Here is a 21,217-nt window from a genome sequence, read left to right as displayed (position 1 = left end):
TCCAAGATATGGGATAGAGTAAAGCTTTGTATTAGATGGGAAACTACATGAACCTGGAAGTGGCAAACTCTGAGACGACATGGACAAAGTCTTGTGGCTGATGCCTCTAACAGTTCAGGATCACTGTAGTAAGGTAACCTGAGAAACCATAAATTCATTGATTTTGCTAGCTCATAAAAATTTTGTGAAACTTCACGCTCTCAGTGACAAAACTGAAAAGTATTTGTAGTGGCTTGCTCTGTGACTGAATGCCTGTTGTCCTCACGGACAGCATTCTGCACACATGACTGAGATTATCACACACAGAAAGAATGAGGGAAGGGGAAGAAAAAGATAGAAAAATGCATCTTAGAAGTTACTTATGTTTAATGCTTAAAAGTCTGAATGCACAAACAATAATCTACCATTATAGAAGTACTGGTGGTCAATACAATGCATTAGAACTATGTACAATGACACAGTTTAGTATCAAAATCTTTCTACAATGTAGAGTATTACGAAACTGTTAATGACATCAAACACTAAGCACTTAAGACACCATTTTTTGCTACCACATTTGGAACTTCAATGAACAGTCCATTTTAACTTGCAGCATCAATCCATTTCTAGTATGAAATTAAGTAATCTTCTACTTATACAATAAGATTTATCTACACGGGTCTTTTGATTTTGATCCATAGCAGCAAAGGCACTGTACATCAGCAGATCCACAGACTTAAAGATTTTTTTTTAAAGCATTCAAAAAAAAAAGTCACAGATCATAGTTTAACAGCAACAACAACAACATAAAAAGATAACACGTTGTCTCTGGCACAATGGCTCAGTCTGCGTCCGTTTTAGGGACATCCAATCAAGACTTGGATTGAACTGCTGGCGAACGAAGCAAGTCCTTATCCCGATGAGAATCCATTCCTTTTTGTATGTTGGAATGAGTACTCTTGTAAATCCTACCTTGGAGGTCATTGCTTTTGTAGTTTTTATATTGGTAGGCATCCATTCTTATTTCAGTGCAGTTTCCAAAGAACATATCAAATATTTTTCATAATCTCTTGTAATTGAAAAATTGCCCAAAGACACATATCCCCATTTTCAAGGAAACATTGCAAAAGTTTCCAGAAGTAACAAAGGTGATTCTTTGAGGCAACTTATTGTACTCTCTACAATATAACAAAGAGAGGTGTTTATATTAAAAAACCTAGCTTAACACCAAAATGCTTTATGTTTATCAACAGAAAAGCATTGAGAACAAATCTGTACACAAGATGCTATATTAACATTGCAAATATATAAATTAGCACATTCTTACTTAAAGTGAATTTAATTTAGATGTGAACTGAATTTGCCATTCATCACAGGCATGTAGATTACTGGCTACAGTTTGCAATTTCCTAAGTTTCCAAGACTGTCTAAAATATACAGCATCTTCCCACCAAATAATTATACTGTAATAACATTTAGAGGTCTCATCCAAGAACAGGACTAAAAAATATAACAAAGTTTATTTTTTAAATAGAAACTACAAGTCTATTTAGTGTAATTTTAACTATCTCCTGAACATCCTTCTCCAAGATCCCCAATTTATTCACCTGCAAAAACACAAAGTATACAATGCACCGTTCAAACTAAAGCCGGGCCAGACAGCTTTATTTAGTCAGTTCATTGTTAGAAAGCCTTCTTTAAACAAAATAAATACATTACAGATATAATACATAATTAAAGAGACAAGCTCACTGTTAAGTATGTTTGTTCCATCTTCTTCCAAGTAGGTATCTGACAATTTGGTATCACAAGTTCTTAATGAGCATTCACAAATCAACAGCAAGTTAAGAAGGTAAAAATAAATTCCACAAATGTGATGAGCATTTGAGATCTCAGTTTGGAAAGGAAAAAAAAAAAGGAATATACAGCAAAGTGCTAGGAGAAGGAGTTCTGTCTGCAATCAGATTTGTCTCTAATAAATAACTTCATAGACTGTAGCTTTCTTGTCCCCAGAGCCAGTGACAATGTATTTGTCATCCACGGAGATATCACAGCTAAGCACAGATGAGGATTCTTTGGACTACAAGAAAGAAGAGAAAACAAAACACACAAAAAAAGGAGAGAAAATTATGTCTTTCCAATCCTTCAATCCAGAAGGGCTTGGAGATTAATTTGAAGAGTATATAGAGAGAATACACCGAAAGCTCATTTAAACATCAGAACCGTAAGTGGCAGCTTTTGTTACAAGACTGCTTCTCCAAATTCTTCCTAAAGTTCTGTGGCAATAAGAGATAGCAGTAGAAAGGGATGTGAATGCCATGGACTTAGAGATAATCTATCAATCAAACAAAAAGGAGTGCATTTTATACACTTTACAAGCAATGAGCCTTTATCAATATTTTATATGTGAGCTTTTGCATAAAAATGAATGAAAAGCCATCTCCTCTTCTTCCTTCCTTTTTTGTTGTAAACCAGAAATCCATATGGAGAAGCACTACAAAGCCCTACCCACCCACAGCTATGAAACGGAGACTCTGCAGAAGTACCTGTAACCATCTCACTATTTCCCCAACACAGAAGACAAAAGCCTCGCACAAAGGATTTCACGTTACCAGGGAGGTGCAAATATGAAACGATACTGTGGTGGAATAGGATGCACAACAGTATACAGCAGGTGCATGCGAGATGGAATGCACCAGGACGCAGTAGCTCTGTTGCTCTCAGTTTTTCTGTCTTTTCAGTAGCGATGTATGCATACTGCCACATTTTACTTGCTGGTTTAGTACATGTTTTCTTTACACAACGTATGTCCACATTCTTTTCTGTTTGTCACTGCAAGAACTAAACACTTCTCAGTCACGCTAAGATTTTTGCCATGAAACCTGCTGCACTGCACAGGAAGCTTCTTTCTCTACCCGTCATTAAGAAAGCTCCACTGGGGTTTTAACACCACTTTTAAGGGAGATGTGTTCTTGTCAAGATGATTTGGGCTCTCCGTGGGAGGTGGTTCCAGAGCTGAATAGCCTTCACTAGGAAAACTCAGGCCTCAGCTGTCTCATGTCAAGGCATACTGTGGTGTCCCCAAAAGCAGAGACGTGACAGGTATCAGTGCAGGTGAGACCTGACCACTTAAACTGGATCACGAGTTAACTTAATTAAAAAAATTCCCAGCCTACAGGCACCTGTAGGTGAAGGAGGAGAATATGCCGAAAATCCCGCTTTAATGGCACTGAAGTACCATTAAAATCGGGCACAGACGGATTAAAGACCAGGAAAGGTTACAACTTCCAGTTACTCCACAAGGTTTCTCCACAAGGTTTACAGTCCAGCTCAGGAGTCTGCTTGTCCAATCCACTGACTTTATACATCTCATCTAAGCAAAATACACACATGTCACTTATGACTTTCACCGTTCAAACTATATTTTGAACCTTCAGTGGATGCTCATCTAATGGTAGGACTTGGGTACTGTATTACAGCAACATGCACAAGAAGGTGAGAAAGAAGGTATTAAAAGCAATTTTGGATTAAAGGGCTACTTCACTGTAAGAGCTAAATTACTTAAATGTTAGAAAGAACAAAAGCATATCTCTCTTTAATTACAGACGAAGACTTAAAGGAACATAGTAATTAGTCAAGAATTTTCATTTAAAAACTCTTTAAGCTAATAACAGACCTCGAGAGGCGCAGGTCTATTGCACTGTAATGTATGTGGAAAATAGCTTTTAGGAGATTATTACCTGGAATATACTGGCTCCATAAGGTGTTCTCCAGGCATTAAGAAGATTATCTTTTCCAGTGCTTACAAACCATTTGCCTGCAACAGATTGTTTAAATGTTATTGTTGCACTTTTTTTTCAAGGAATGCACCCCAAGAAACAGATTAATCACCAAAGCAATGCATTCACACATTAAGGGAAAACATATCCAAAAACAGTCACATTTTCATCTGGTTGCACTACAACACTTGATCACAACATAAGCAGTTCACACAAAAAAAGCAGTCATACAGAATTTTTGAAATAATTTTAATACTTAAATTTAACACCTAATTTTTAAACTACACCTCTGTTTTCATTTAAAGGTAACCCTGACCGAATTTCTCAGGAGGGAAAACACTGGCATAGAAAGATTTACTCACCACAGTGAGCAAACTTGAGTGACAATACACAGCTCTCATGAAGATGCAGCTGATACTTGTCCGGCTTGGTAACATGCAGCACCTCGACGTTACTGTTCTCCATTCCTACTGCCAACCACTCACCAGTTGGACAATAGCCCAGTGAGAAGATCTGGAATTAGCACAGCACATGCTTCAATTAGTAGAGCAATGAGCTTGAGATATTCAAAACCAATTCTTGTTACACTGTTAACACTATGAAAAAACACATTTTGGCCTGCTATAGTTTTTAAAACACCGTAATAAAGATAAATCAGTTAATATAAACAAAACTCAATTAAAACTGCAATAATACAGCACTGAATAAAGCTATAAAAGTTAATGTCCTATTTTGTAAAATATTTTTGAACAAAAATCTACAGAAACAAGAACAGATTGCACATAGGAACATTTTAATCTAGTAATTCTTTTACATAAAGGATTCTCCACTACTCTCATGGGAGAATATTAATCTGTCAAATGGTCATAATCCAGAAAGGTGTTTAACTGCCATATCATTAAAAAAAAAAAAAAAGTTGTTAGACTAAGTGAATAATTATTTGGAGTTCTCTTTGAGCCTGCTTTTTCTGCTTGAAAAAAACCCACAAAACCCAAATGCAAAATCCAAAAGCATGTTACAAAAGCATTTTAGAAAACCATGACAGATTTTTCTTAACATGCCAAAGCTTCTGAGACTGAACCTGTGATGTGAAGTCATGTTGCTGTAGCTGTCTCCCTTCTCTTAGATCCCAGGATCTGACAGTATTGTCCAAGCCTCCTGTCCATAGTTTGGTGCCATCATTAGAAATGTCAATACAGCTCGCTCCATCCGTGTGGCCCTGAAATTGCCTGAAAATATTGAAGATATGCACATTCTCATACTGCAAAGAGACAACAAAATATCACCTTTTCCTTTCAGACCCTGACTCGTAGCCATTGAAGATCATGGTAGTGTAGGTTCTTATAGCACTCTAGATGAATATAAGCTCTGGGAGGGCCATATGTGTTTTGTGATGAACTGATGAAGCAGCCAGGCCACACATCCGAGCGCTAATTTCAAAAAGCACACTTTACAAGTCAGATACTCTGAGGGTCTTTGCTGCCAACTGTACGATATCCACTATTCAACTGAAAACAACATGCCCTCTGCAAAGCAATGCAGTATGATTGTCAAAATTCACTCTAGTTTAAGAAGAACCTGCAGGTCACCAACAAAGCCAGAAAAAAAAAGAAAAAAGAGCAGTCTAAAAGGGAACATCAGGGTGTAAAAGCCTGCCTTTACATGTAATACTGACAGACTACATATAACAACATAATCAAAGAGCAGTGTACAGAGAAGCTCTGCATGACTGCCTCCTAGCTTACTGTACATTAGTGTCAAGCAGCAACCCATACTCCTAAGATGCTAAGTTTTCAATGAAGTAACTTACACACATCTTTACCCAAGAGAAATTTGCTAGAGAACTGATAAAAGAGAACAGAGTGTGAGCACAGTGTATTGCAAGGAAACAAAGAAAACCATCTGTTCAAAGAATCTACAGTAATGTCAATACTAGCTGATCTTAGGAAACTGTAATCATGGGCTGCTCAACAGGCCTGGAATTATGAAACTCTCAAATCCCATAAACAATTATCTAGACTTTTGTCAAGGTATTACTATGGCTATGGCCCAGCAATGAAATACCAGAAGCAGCTACGCGCACACCAAGGCAAACACACGCAGAAAAGCTCATAAGGCCGTGTCTAATTAATTCTTCACAACTTGATGATCCAGTTTTTGTTGACCTACCTTACTAAAGTCTGGTTATGTAGATCCCACACTGCAATGTTCCCATCACTACAGCAAGAGAAGCAGACCTTGGAATCAGGGCTGATAGCTAGGGCATAGCAAGCCGGAGCAGAAGATGTCAGCTCTGCTTTGATGCGAGGAGTTGGAGCTGCCAGGTCCCAAATGGATAACGTGCTGGCTTCCCCACCAACAATCAGGGTGCGGCCGTCAGGGAGCAATCTGCAGGAACGGATGTAGTTATCTCGGTTCTGTGGAGACAGAAGCCATCAAGAGATTACTCATGAGGAAAGGAAAACAGCATTAACATGAGAGCAGAAATCCATAAAAGTATTGTATTCCCTCCTGGTTTTAATGAGCCATTTATACTTATGACAATGATAAAGTGTATTAATGCCAGAAAATTACATGACATTAGGGAAGTACTTGAACTTGATCTACAAAATTCAGTAGTGAGAGATATTTAATCTTAATTAGCATCAAAACGTAAAGACCTGAACCCAGCTGAAAACAATTCAAGATAGCTGTATTCAACAGCTTGTGTAGAAAGTAACATTTTCATACTCTGTTTATTTCAGCACATTAACCTCTCGGCATGGGGGAGTACCAAATTCCCTGCACGCTCCCCCCTCTCTGCTTCAGTGAGACTTGCTGCCACCATTTAGGAGATGTCAGAGGAAAATATTTGGGCAATTTTCTTCATTTGCGTAGCTACTTGTGTAGCAATTCATTATATGTCTACATGTACCACACAGTCCTCATTTTACTGCCTCTGTAACAAGAAGCAACATCTTACACAGACCTAGTAAATGACACTAGAAAAGCTGCTAACAATGGCTCATCGTGTTAGCACATTCAAATAATTTGTGAATATCACTCAGGGATATTTTTAATTGTCACATTAAGACAGGGCAATGCATTCACACACATACACAGACACAAAATACGTGACACAATCTTCAAATATTCTTGGAGAATACAGCTGCAAGACAGCAATTTTTAGCACGATAGGACATCAAGCTTTAAGATTGCCAACAGATGTCAAAGTTTATAAACAATATTTGCTGTGCTTTCTTTGATCTTTTCCCCTACCAAAACGATTTCATGATATTAAAGATGTTTCGACTCATTGGGGGCAAAAATACACAAGTGCTACAAGGAACATACTTCAAACTCAGTTCTAAAAGAAACAACACAATGACGAATGAAATATCAAGCTTTGACATCAATGACAGCACTCAAATAGCCAGTGTTTTTTGTACCTTAACAGTATCATTTCAATCTTAACACACCCTGATATCTTCCTCCACTGCCGTGCGCCGGTGTGCACCTACCAGGCAGTCCAGCTGAGAGACAGGGCTCTTGTTGCCAGGGTGGCTGATGTCCCAGACTTTGACGCACCCCTTCCCACCCGTGTACACGTGTCTCGTGGGGTTGCTGATGGTAACTGCACACACAACCTCCCCATGGTTCAGAGTGTTGATCTGACGGGCATGGCGAGGGATTCCTGGACCGATGAGGGCATCAGGAGGGAAAGGAACCGGCTGCATCTGACCATCTGCACTTACATGAAATGAGTATGCTCTGAGGAGAAAAAAAAGATAGGACATGATTTAAGAATTTTTTCTTCAAGACTGTTTAAGAAAATAGAATTAAAGGCATGTTTCCACTGTGGGCATTCATATTGTTCACTCAGCTCCTCTTGTAATCTTTTTAACTGTGTGAAGAAGAAATAATTTATTTATCTAAACCATGGCCCTCAAAGCATAAACTTAAGGAACTCCTTTAACATGGAAAGTCAAGCACCATCTACCATTCAAATGAGCTTTTACAACTCATGCAATAACGATTTTTGGCATGAGCAAGGATACATTATGTCACTCTTATACTTGGCATATGGGGATACCACTGAAGCAAAGAAAGGAAGGAAGGTCGGGCCATGGAACCCTGGAAGACAGAAATAGTTGGCTGTCTGCTGCAGAGCATGGTGGGTAGCTGAGTGCCAGTGGACATTTGATTGCTCCCTTACTGACTCTAACGTGCAAATTTCAGCTGGATGGCTGCCAAGCTTCCTTGAATGCATCGTGGGTCCCACACCCCTTGAGAAAAACTGCCCAGCGCTGTACCTGACGGTGGAGGTTTCACTGCACCCTTAAGGAGTTAAGTCCTCAAGGCACAGTTGCTGACATCTGACATGACAGATGAGCAAGAATGCACTGGAAATTTTTTCCTTCTTGTGGGCTTTTTTTTTTTCTGGTGTGGACCTGACACAACAACTGCAAATCCCAATTTCTCTTGCCAGAATCACGGCTCTCACTGATAAAAAATGTGTTGTGTGACTGCCAGTTATGCCACCTGTGAATAACCTATCAACAGTTTCATCTCAAAATATTTTCCGTGGAGAACAGATAAGTTGTGAAATTGTCTTGTTCTGAGATGCTACCTGGCACGTCACATCTATTACAACAGAATAGACTTTATAAGAGGGTTCACCTACACATAGGTATGCTTAAACGAAGGTTTTCATCTCCTTAGACCTAAAAAATCATCATAGTACTGATGAAAAATCCCATTGTCACAATGGTAGGTTGAGAAGAGCTCAGGAAAAAAAAAGTAATTTCATTATTTACTTAGGAAGATCACTTAACTGTTGCTTCCAAGCCACTGAAGAAGGCAGTCTTCAGAATTCAGCTACCGAATTTGTTATTCAAGATTCATGGTGCATTAACAATAGAACAATAGTTTTTAGTGGGACAAAATGCAACTTCATTTTCACCTTTCTGCCCTATTCCCAGAGCTTTACATACTCTTCTCATTCTTTGCTCTGTGTCTTGTTCTGGCAGGTCTGTGTGACAGAACATATCACCATTCTCCATTTTTTGACATTAAACACATTCAGGAAAGGGTAGGACAGATCTCTGTGGTTGTCAGATGCAGCAAACTGCCTATATGAGTAGAATTAGGGTTCGATTATCACTGCAGAAATGTGAAGTATCTTCCTCATTATCTTCCTAATTCCTGTTTGCTGCAGTAAGGTACTGAGAAAAGCAGCTGATGGTTACATGAAATCTCTAACAAAACAAGCGGAACTTCATTATCATCTTTTCTGATTTCTGTATGCAGTCACTCTCTGCAGAGCCATGTTGAGCACTGAGTGTATGACACTTTTATCATCCATTTCAGCATGCTTATAAAGTACACAGAGAACACATTTAACAATTACAGAAATAAGGCTTAGATGTGAAGTGATCTGTGACTATTATTCTCACTCTGTTCATTACTCCTTACCAGCACATGTGATTAAACTGTTGCTTTGTTGCTTGATTTGTTTTTGTGGTGATTGAGTGCTCGTTTTTGTTTGTTCTGAGAACTAGCACTGCATGTTGCTTATTTGAAGTACTCTAAATATCTTACAAATATCTGACACTTAGCAAAACCTGGTGAGCACTTTTTTCTTCCTTTTATATTAGTTACTTTTTCTGTTTAAATACTGCACAATCCTCAGCATTTTGATGTATCTCCAAAGTGAAAAGAGAAGCACTAAGGGCCAGATTCCTGATGAGCCACATGCTGCCCACTCCATTTTAAAAGACACTCAACAGTGCAGAGAATTTACACAACTTCTGCTCTAAGGGAAAAGGTGGAGTAAATGAGAGAGCAGTGATAGCTGTGAAAAGTACTTGTCTTAAGATGAAGAAAAAATAAACACAATCAGACTAAAACAACCACAGATTTCAAAGATGTCAGAGCCTATGGTAGACAAATGACAATTACATTTAAATATTTAAAATGGTCACAAACATATCAACACCATTCAAAAACCTTTGCCTCACGTTTCCTTCCTGCCATTCCTAACACAAGTGAGACATAAGCAGGGAGGCCTCCACACCCCTGGTATAGTCATTTCTCTGACCACAGAAAGCAAAGACAGGTAGAGACAGTCACTCTACCCTACAGGTGACCAACTCCACCAAGAATGAACTGGAACCCTGTGAACAATTGAAAGTTACACTAAGACATTTCTAAGTGCCTGCTGCATGAACAAGATGAAGGTCTGTGCCCCACACCATGTTTAATTCAAGTACAACGTTTAATGCAAGTACAACATTTAACGGAAGCTGCCACACACCAATTTCCATACTTGCCTTATGCATCCCCCTAACAGAGCAGTGGAACTAGGAGAAAACTCAGTCTGAGGTGTTAACTAGTGTGTGATGTCTGAGAGAGCTGGACATGGTTTACGATTCACGCGACATGTGTACAAAAGGACTTACAGGAACTTGGACTGGTTGCTTATCACCATATGTTATTAATCTTGTGCGTCTGTTAAGCCCACTGGCAGGTAAGTATAAGCATTTATTCACAGGCATGCGAGTGTGTGACCACCTCCCAATCATGCCTCCGCAAACACATTCATACATATGGGAGTCAGAGGAGGAATGGCACAAACATCCCCTGCCCTTCAAACTCTCCCATATTAGCTGGTCACAGTTTTCCACAAGTGTCACAAGAAGTGGAACTGAAGAACCCTTACATAAAATCTGGATCAATATGGTTTGCTCACTGTTTCATTTTTTCCCCTCTCTAATTCAAGAGGGATGTGAGGAAAGAGTTCTTCCTAGCTGTGTAATTCTTTTTACGAGGCTCACAAGAAGCAAAGCTTGGTAGAGTAGGTCACCTTTTGCAGTCAGTTCCATCAAGGAGGAATTTATCATACAATAATTCTTTCCAGTATTTTCAACCAAAGAAAGCATTTCAGTGTTCCTTTCTTTGCACACTGCTGTTTATAACAGCTGGTAAGTCTGCAAGTAATTGCAAGGCTGTTGTGAGCAAAGAAATAATTTTTTTTTAAACTGAGAGGCAGACTACAGTAGAGATGGAAAACCAAGATCCTGTTCCAGTTTGCACTTCCAACCAGTCAGATTCAGCATGTAACACCTCAAAGTTCAGCTCCTTTTTCCATTTATTTCTCTCTCCTTTACTCTACATCATCTTGTCAGCTGCTATTAGTCTTCAAAACAAATCTACAAATGCAACTTGAAGATTAAAGCATTTCTCCTGCCTCTGCCAAATAGTTATATTTATTTCTACTCACACAATAGTCTTCAGTAGCTAAAGGGAACTCCAACCAACAAGGGAACACAACTTGAACAGATGACTGACTTTTAAAGTTGAATGTCTGATACTCACGGTTTTCCTCCTGGGATGCCTGTGAGATTGGGAGGGATGCCTGGGACTCGCATGTGATGATGTGGATCAAAACCAACCTGTAGTTTTCCCCAAGCAAAACAAAAAGGTGTATTAAAGATGGAGTTAGTCAAAGGAAGATTGTTTAATTCACATTCTCCACAGCATACTCCTCGAATTACAAAGAAAATGAACTAGGTTTAACCCCTCAGGTCTTGCATTTAATATAAACTGCTCTCAACACCAAATGCACTAGCAGCAAACACTTACCACTGGAGATCTCCCATAAGCTGCTGCCGCTGCTGCTGCTGCAGCTGCTGCACTCATTTGAGGGGAAATGTTGTGTAGACCGGCATAGGCAGCTCCAGGGCTGGTCAGCTCCCCGTTCATACCAGCATGTGGCACAATTCCAAATGGAGTAGGATAAGGACATGGCACTGCCATAGGTGTCCTTAAACCTGACGCTATTGAGAGATAAAAACGAGGGAAGTCACACAGCCAGCTCAGACTCGTCAGATGAAATATGAGTTTGGCAAACAGTAAAACATATATATACACACACACACATACTAAAAGTACTAAAGTGCTGAAGAACCAGTTCAGCATTCCGTTTAAGCAACTATAATATACTGCCTTGTGACTGCAGACTTAAAGGGAGCCTGGTAAGCAAAAAACAGTCACCGTTTCACACCACTGAAACACAGGGACACTAACCTAGCGGGTCCACACCTGGGGGTTTGCCAGGCACTGGCCTCAGTCCGGGAGTGGAGTTGCTGCCTGGAGTTGGGGCATCAGTCCGTGGAGTCGGAGTATTTGATTTAGACACAGGAGTGGTAGATTTCTCATTCTAATCACCAAAAAAGAAAGACAGTTTTTTAGATATTTTACTTTTTTTTGCTAGTGTTTGGAAAGAGAGCTGATGACAATCAGTATGTATGTGGTTAGTGACATTTAGCTTTTGGGTTTGGGTTTCAGGAGTCCCTGGCAAGGAAGAGAAGCTGCAGAGATTCTGAAAAGGATAGAACAGCACTGGGAATTAACTACTGCCTTCACAGTTACGCTCATCACAGGCATCCATAGGATTCAGAAGGAGGTCAATGACCAAAAAGCATTGCTGTCTGACAATTACATTGAAAGCATATGTGAAATCTGTTGGTAGTCTCACTCTGCTCATGGTGGACCTGCTCCCATTACAAGTTTCTGTGAGAGGCCACTGCTGGATGGACAAGAAGAGCAGAAAAAAAACCGCACAACTGACCAACACCTCATGTCCAAACATGGTCCCAGAAACACAGGACGGAGACAGTGATGAGTATAAAGTCAGGAACTGTGCAGTGCAGCTCTCGTGACAACTTTGTTCATCAGACAAATGACTGACTCCCAGGCCTGAACTTGTCAATCCATCTGAGCATTACATTTACTTTAAGCACTCCTCTTCTTTATTTTATTTCTTTAAATAATCACATATCCTGACCTATGAAGAACTGAGAGAGAAGTTACTGTGCAGTGCAGGAATGTGATTAACTATGGTCACAAACAGGAAAAGAAAGAACACCCTCGATTTACAGGCAGCTCTTTTTTTTTCTTTTTTTTTTTGCCTCCCATTGTGATTTGTGATGCATGCCAAGGAAGGTTCTTGTAAATGACGGATTACTTTTTAGATAGAAAATAAAAATTATTGTTGTTGTACATGGCTTGGTAATTCAAACAAAGCTAACAACCAAATCACATCCAAGCAGGGAACTGAATTTGCTATAAACCACAGAACAGAAAAACAGCTCAAGGAACCCCTGTGTACTTTTATTTATTCTCAGAATGACAGTTTTTCATATGGGGAAGAGAGAAACATCTCTCAGCACAGCACATCTATCATTTACTCACACCATCAGTGAAAATAACCTCTTCCTATCCCCAAAAAAGACTGTGCACTTTCTCTTTACTATTTTATTGAATTCCCACAAAGAAATAAATTAAACAAATTTTAAAGCGATGCTTCATAGTGTTTTACTGATAGCTGTGGAAATTCAAATTGTGTTCAGACAGAAATCTGGTAAGCATATGTTTCAGCCTACAATCATGTGTCAGGGGCAATGTGAAACACTTACAAGGCTAAGTTCTTTGGATTTGGAGGAAGGAGTACTGCTGGATGATGCAATAGACGCTGGACTAATCGGGGCGTCTTTCTTCAGCAGTCGAGTCTTGTCCAAGCCATTCTCCCGCGGAGAGTGTGCTGGGCTCCCCCGTGGAGACGAAGGATCCTAAACGTCATAATTGTAGGTTAGTATAAAAACTTCATACTAGCCACTAGTGCTTGCCTTGAGCAATTCTCACTTTGGAATGAGGATCTGTCATAAAAAGTGACATCTTCCTTGAGTTCTTAATTGATTTAGCTGATAAAATTCTAAAATTGAGATGGATAATGAAAGACAACTTTTTCTTTTTTTTAAAAAGAAACTCCTAAAATTGATGCCATTAACTATGAAAAATAATGTTAAAAATCTATGGGTATTGAAACCAGCAAGTAAATCTCATTTGTCAGGTGACAGATTGAAAAAGTTTGCTGTACTTGGCAGACCTGATAAAAGTTCACAAGAGAAGTCATAGCCAGAGTGAAAGAAAACACAGACACCGTTAGAAGCTGCATCGTATCTGCTGTGCTGGCTTTAAATACTTCAAGCAGACTTTTGGTTCATACAAGAAACAAAAAGGTCCTTTGTAGAAATAAGTGTTACAGCTCTGATTTGCATTCTAAAGAGAGCCAGCTTGACTGGATTCCCTCAGGCATTGCAAGCTCTTTTATGAAGGCAAAGGCTGTAATCTTATTCATATACCCAACATGCACAGAAATCACTGAAGACACTCCCACCACCACCACTGTAAGGCAGAAAACCATCATTATGCATACCTCATTGGAAACATCAACTACCAGGTTGTCATCGCTTTTTTCACCATCACTGTCCTGCATTGACAAAACAGAATGTGTTAAAATCATTTATTTAGTATGCCAATGCCTCTTAAGTAGTGAGAAAAAATTAAAACAATGAAACGTAAGGCTGCTCAGAACTATGCAACACAACATTTACTGTTACCATGCTTTATGTAGTAATACACTTAGAATACTTAGGTTACCTATAGGGCTTCTGATTAACAGGTTGTCACAGGTATAGCATTCTTCCCAGTTATCATATTGGTGAACAAGAACACAAGATGAAAACCCTCATCCAAAGTTGCACTGCACTAAGATCTTGAGCCAAGCTAGCAGCCAGATCTGCCAAGTCTCAGCCTCAACTAATTCTCAGTCCTCTTGTCATACATCTTCCAGGCTCTCTGTATTCATATTGTCAGAAACACTATCAATCCTACACACCGAAATTTTCCACCCAGCACGGATGTTACAGGCAGGCAGTAAGAATCTGTCAAAAATTTGACCCTCAATTTTCAAATTAGTTAAGTGGCAGGAATGAGATGAAACTATAGAAGAACACTTATGTTCGAGAAAGCATCATGTAGACAATTTACTCACATAACGAGCTGCTATTTCCTTCTCTTCTGTCTTCTGTTTTTTACTATCTGAAGAATAATCTGTTGAATTTCTGTGCTTTTCTGCTGTTCTGAAACTGGCCGAGGGAGATACAGAAGAGCTCTGCAGTCAGAAAAGAGATGAGAAAACATCATCAGATGCTCACAGTGGTTCATTTCTCACTATGCCTCAATACAACTTAGTCCTGGAACATGATTTCGAGTTGTTCTCCCAGACAGTACTTTGGGTTTTAATCAGTGATAACCACCCAGTAAGTGTCTTGTATTAAAAGTGCACAATGCATTGCAAGAGACAGATAAAGGCGATCAGCTGAAGGGTCATAGTTGCTACCTGCAGGGTCAGTGGGATGAATTTAGAGCTAATGCTGCACAGCGGCCAGGATTTGGCTTGTCTCCTCTACAAGTTTGCAGAGTTAAATCAATATTCCAAGAAGAGGAGGGCGGAGAGTGGGCTGTACGTGTGTGTGTTTGCCTGTGTAAATCAAGAGAACAAAGCGGCTCCAGCTAAGTCACACTTCAGCAAATGTTTCAATGAAAATTTCTAGTGAAGAAAGCAGCAAGCTTCCGAACAGTCTCGAAGCAGGGAAAAACAGGAAAACACCAAAACTCCTCTTCTTTTGGCATCTTTTACAACTATAGGCTGTGCCTGCAGCAGACAAATACAGAGGGCAGTGGCTGAGCGAGTCTCCTGCCATTCGGCAGCCCTCACTTAGTAATGATCATTAAAGAGCACACGTACAGGACCAGAGAGGAAGGAAGATAATATATACTTTATGTGCTGTCATCCAAGAGTCCTGCTCTACTCCTTTAAACAAGGCAGGCAACATTTATCAACTCCTACCACACTTCCAAAGCTTGGTGGAGCCTGTATCTTGGTATACAAGAAAGGAAGTAATGAAAGATGCAAAGCTCCCTTTGGGATTGATTTTAGCAAGAGCAGCAGTTTTTGGCCCTAGTTCAAGAAAGCATTTAAGCATGCGCTAAACTTTATCTCACACTGAAGTCAATGGTTGAAAGTACATAAGTAAGCGTGTGTTCAGGCATTTTGCAGAATTGGAGCTGACAGGAATGAAGATGAAAGTAATTCTCAATAGAAACCCTGCTGACTGTTTCCATCTCTCTGTCCTCCTTATATAAGAGGGTGGGAAGAACAACAACCAAAGAAGTCCTTACTGATGGATTTTATATCCTGTTCATCCAAAAACACTAGTTTGCGGGTTCTTCCTCCATGCACTATGGACAGCTGCTGTTGTGCACAAAACTGTACAATGCAGCAATTTCGCTTTGGGTTTTTCGGTGCACACCTCCCTACATTTATTTTATAGCTACTACTAGAAACTCAAACCAAGAAATTAGCATTTACGTTGTGCAACTTCTGTTCCATCGCTATTACCGAATTTCTTCTTTTCCTTAACTTATTACACCACAAAGTTCTGGTAAGGACTAAAAAACACTTAACCACAGAAGTCAAGCTGTGGTTGTTGCCCAAGTCACGTGAGAGAACATTTCTCCCTGCTGGGACACTCGGGTCCTCCTCTCCACATCTCTAAAATTTCCAATTCATGCCAACAGCAGCTCACATTAATGAGTGGTAGAATTTGCACGAATCTTCCATCTTTTTGATTAGCAATTTTTAATTACCCTCTGAGTACACTGTGTGGAATTCTACCGCAAAGCTAGCACTGAATGCAGCCTGAGCCTTTCCCATTGGCCTGCCTCCCTCCCTCTCTCTCTCCCTACCAACAACATAAAATAGGAAAGCAAGGATTTCCCATCCTGAGCAATACATCTTAAAATACACTCACTGATTTAGCATTAAAGCAGATTATTAATCAACTGTTATGTTGTGTCACTTAAGACAAAAATATTTTTTTGCTCTGAAGAGATAACACATCTTAAGGCATTTAGAGACAGTTGTGGCAGTAGGCACAGAAGTCCTTAAATTAAAGGCCAAGTGGAAATGCAACACTAAATGAACTGATAGCTTGAAAAATGTATTTGTTTACTGCAACGATATGCATAGTCTTTTGCAAAATATTTTAATAGTATGTTCCTATTACATTTATATTCATTTACAGTTTGGGAAGCAGTAGCTTGTAATGTGAATTCGATTCATTATTTCTCAACTTCACCCTACAGAAGGCAATTTGCTTTAAAACGAAGAAAAATAATCACCAGTAAACTACAAATTAGAGTGGTGTCTAAAGAATTAAACCACTGCACTTATTTACACAGAAATATTTATTTTCATAAATTTGAAACCATACAGTTTCATTTTTTGCAATCTACTTAGCAATATGCTATAGATACCATTTTAATCTTTGATCTCAGTGCTTAATAAAGTAATAAATTAAAGCTCCCTACTAGAATGATAAAGTAGTTAATTATCGCTAGCACATAAAGGACGAGCACCACATTGGGCATTGGGGCAATGCACACTGCTTAATGGTGACACTGCTTCAAAGATGGATCAGACCCGACACCAATACGAAAAGATCTTGCTGCAGTATCTCACCTGACACTAGCAGAAAATGGTGACAACTCACCTATTCACAGCAGGCAGAACTAATTTACCAAAATGAAATTTCACCACTGTACTAAGACTAACATTATTTTGCCTCAAGAGTCAATTGTTAGAGAAAAAATACAAATATTCTCACTTTTAACTTTCCTACCCCTTTCCTTGCAAGGAGTCAGTCAATCAATATCCCTGCAGTATTAGCTTCTTTCCCCTTTAATATGTAATGCACTTGCCACATAAAAGATCTCTGATTTCATGGGATCTCTCATACTGGTACTGACAGATCTAAATTTATCTCTTAGACTAAGTAATAAAGATACGTCATGTATACAGCCAATGAGCCACAGTCTAGATCTTCCTATTACGTACTATTTTCAGTGTGTGAGGGACATTATTATTCATACTGAGGTTCCTGATATTGTCTGCAATAGTTTTTTGGCCTATAAATGCTTCTAAGGATCCAGCTTCACTGAGAAATACCAGGATGTAATGATGTCCTCATGGTTTCCAATGACATTAGATTCCCACACATTATCCTGTACCCAACCATGCCTTGGCTCCTGAGTGTGAAAGCCTACACACTCCAAGAGAGGTCCTCCTGTTTGCAGACTGTGCAAGAAAATATCCATTGAAGCACAGTGTTTAGTTGTCAGACTCTTGTCCCACTCCCTGATTAAAACATCAGTACTCCCCTAGCAGCTGCTTTAAGAAGCTGGAATAGGATAGCTACTTAGAGCAATTAAGTAATTCAGCATTATGACTTGGCAGGCTGTAACTTAATGGGCCAAAGTCATCATTTTAGTAACTATTAAAATTTATAGAGAAATAAAATCTTTTCACACTGTTGTTTTCTTCAATAAAATGTGTTAATCTACTAGAGAGTAGGATTTTCCCACTAACCGACACACTGAGCTCATTCACATATAATAATTACATCAGACATGGGAAAAAATACTCTTTGGTGAAAGTAGGTTATATTTAGTTTCTGTTCTAGCAAAACGTACTAGTTCTTCATATTCTGCTTAGGTCGAACATTTTTATTCATGTTAAATACCCCACAAAATGCTGACAAAAAACAACTGAACATACACATTTATAGAAAGGCTGAGCACATTGCCTTGTTCACATAATTTGCTTAGGAAGTGGAACAGCACGTTTCTAGTGCCAGAGACACAGCGTCTTTGGAGCTAGGGCTGTAAAGCATGGCATGCGATGCTTCAGTCTCTCTTTTGTGCAATGCCAAGCACAGCGCTACCTGAAAATGTCTCCCATCACAAGGACCATTCATGTTTCCTCTCCAATACTAGCAGGGTGCTACTCCTGGTAGAGTATCAGTGTCACATAGGTGTAAATTAAATTAATATAATAACAGAGGGTCATATGAGCCTCTTAAGCAGCCTTAAAGTTCTCCCCAGTAACAGGGTAAACATCAGTGTGCTCACTGTCTACTTAATACTCCAAACCGCTAGGAAAAAGAAAAAAAAAATCACTTTTTACCCTCAATTTCCACTGGAAGTTACTTACATTAACAGAGATGACTCACATTGTAACATGGCAAAAAAAAAATCATTATGATCAGACTGCACAGCCATCCAACTGCTCTCAAATCCTGCAAGTGCCAACTTTCCATATGCTAGTTCCTATAGATGAAGACCTGGCCTGAGCAGACTAAGTGATAATTAAATAAAATCAGTGTTAAAAGTAATGACTAGAGATGACAAGATGAAAAGCCCTCCCACATGATAAAGCTGGTAACTCTTTAAAGCATTCACGAATATGACCATTCCCCAGCGTACCCTTACTACTATGCCAAAGTGATGTATTTCGAGTGTAATAATTAAAACAATAATTTCCAACAAAGTGGGAATTATGAGATAATTGACCATCTTGAAGTATTAGGCAAACTGCAGTAAAAGCCAAGGATGCTCAACGCTAAGGTCAATTACAGCATAATTATCTGAAAGACATTATTGCTGTTATAAAGTCTGTTGAAAGTATAAAAGAAGCTATAAAAATGGATACAATCACAGGGAAATGACTAGGTAGTAATGCTGCTTGGTTGGCTGGTGCCAATGTTATAGATGGACGTACCAGTACCAAAGCCTGAATTGAAGCACTGCTCCAGGCTTGGGCTTAGAGCACTGAGCTCTCTAAGATAAAATCATATACTTGAATTGTATGTGACTTCTGACACACAACGAAACAGAGACTACTACAGTGAGTAACGAGTGGTACAAAGTGGGGGAGGTTCCATCAGAGAGGTGATGAGTGGTACAAAGTAGGAGACATCCCACTAGGGAGGTAACAGGGCACAGCCTAAGAAACTGCTAGACAAGAGGAAGCAACAGTCCTGCACAGCCTACGGAGACCATGCATCCAGGAAGAAAAACTGTTAATAACAGCTCCCACATAGTAAACCTTCTGCATGGCTGTAAGCATAAGGCAACAACTATCTGTCTACAAAAAAGGCATTCCTTTACAAGCACCCATAGGCACAGGTACATTACTTTTATTAAACTGAGGAAGATGATGTGAAACGCTGTGGGCTGCTCTGAAGACACTGTGCAGAGTGACTGCACAGTGGTTGTGCTCCTGAGGTCACTCACACCTACACTGCTACTATGCTTTTTTTGCTGTTAATACTGTTACTATTTCCACATTACCATTATTGCTATTACTATACCTCAGTAGCCACTCTAGCCTCATATATTTTGTGCTCTTTGTTTTAATTTTCCAACATCTCCCCTGTAATGGATTTGAGTTTGGCAGGGTTTTGGGAAGTGGGCATGAAAGATGGGGAGGGTGACTTGCAAAACTTCAGGAGTCTCCCCCACTACCAGGTAGGAGTTGGACCTGTCTCTGGTCAGGCTCAGGCCAATCGTCGTCTCTGCCATCAAGGTATTTAAGAGGAAAGCCCATTGTTCTATCTCTCTTTTGTTTTCGTCTTGTCCAGATCTGTCTTGTCTTTTGTGTTGGGGAGTTCCTCTGCTGGAGGAGGTGAAGGTGAGAGGAAAGCAATGGAACAAAGCCTGTGAAAGAAAGAGGCGTAGGATGCTAGAGCAGAACCTCTCCCTGGAGTCCCATGAGATGGTGGCTGAGATGGTAGGAAGATGATTGCCTGCCAGCTGAGGGGATCAAGGGCTGCGAGAACATCCAGGATGCAGCGGTACATGCAGAGCCCCATGCGAGAGGGGAGAGAGACTGCACATCAGCAGAGGATGTGCCTGATCTTTGGCCTCGGTGGACTCCTGGGGAGGAAGAGGATTGCCTCCTATGAGGTGGACACCATGCGGCATGAAGGAGAGACTGTGAGGAGCCCTCTTTCTCAAGTAGGAGCTGCCATGGACCATGAGCAATGGCCAGAGTAATGAACCCCCAGCATCTGTCCCTGCTTGCACCAATGGGAGGAGGAGCTAGCCAGGAGGATGGGGAGGGGGGTGGGGGGCAAGAAGTGTTTTTAAGATCAAGTTGTATTTCTTTATGTATTACTCTCATTATCCTATTCCAAGCATAGTGGTGAAAAATTAAATTTATGTTCTCTCCCTAAGTCATTTAAAGTGGTAGATTATTACCCTCCTTTTCTTTAATCTCAATCCTTGAGCCTTTTTGGTTGAGTTTTATTTCTATGGAGATGAGGGTGGGGGGAGGACTGAGGAGGAGATACGTGGTTCTTTGTTGTTGGCCTGAGTGGTTGGCTTGAACCATGATACCCCCCTTTTTCCATCCTTACTTAGGCAAGTGGGTTTTCCTTGACATGCTTTTCCCCTGAGGTATATGCAGTGGGTCACAATGAGGCCAACATGGTCAGGACATATAGCTCTTCTGACACGGCTCACCAAAGGAGGGGAGGCTGGTGGTCAAACGTTCCCACACATATTGCTGGTCATGGCAGTCTTTTTAATATTTTCACCTTTCCCTTTCCTCTACTTACCCAAACTGAAATCCAACTCCCGCTCTGACATACCATGATCAAATTTTTTTTGTCTCGTTTCACAGAATCACAAAATGTTCGGCGTTGGAAACGACCTCAAAAGATCATCTAGTC

The 21,217-nt window shown here is 39.9% G+C and overlaps 1 protein-coding gene across 1 annotated transcript; it reads right to left on the bottom strand.

Annotated features, from left to right (window-relative positions):
• Positions 1 to 342: 342 nt before the first annotated feature.
• On the bottom strand, positions 343 to 14,754 carry TLE4 (transducin-like enhancer of split 4; the record flags this gene model as incomplete). Its single annotated transcript, XM_009870928.1, has 12 exons — positions 343 to 2,059; positions 3,720 to 3,796; positions 4,121 to 4,271; positions 4,840 to 4,987; positions 5,928 to 6,175; positions 7,259 to 7,508; positions 11,115 to 11,191; positions 11,382 to 11,575; positions 11,826 to 11,958; positions 13,217 to 13,369; positions 14,017 to 14,070; positions 14,635 to 14,754. Coding segments are annotated over 12 exons (1,713 nt in total), but the record flags the coding sequence as incomplete, so codon positions are not given.
• Positions 14,755 to 21,217: the final 6,463 nt, after the last annotated feature.

This window comes from Apaloderma vittatum, unplaced genomic scaffold (assembly GCF_000703405.1).
Source record: "Apaloderma vittatum isolate BGI_N311 unplaced genomic scaffold, ASM70340v1 scaffold16596, whole genome shotgun sequence".
Taxonomy (NCBI): Eukaryota; Metazoa; Chordata; class Aves; order Trogoniformes; family Trogonidae; genus Apaloderma; species Apaloderma vittatum.
Note: the sequence above shows the minus strand (reverse complement) of the source record. Positions and strands in the feature narration are given on the sequence as shown.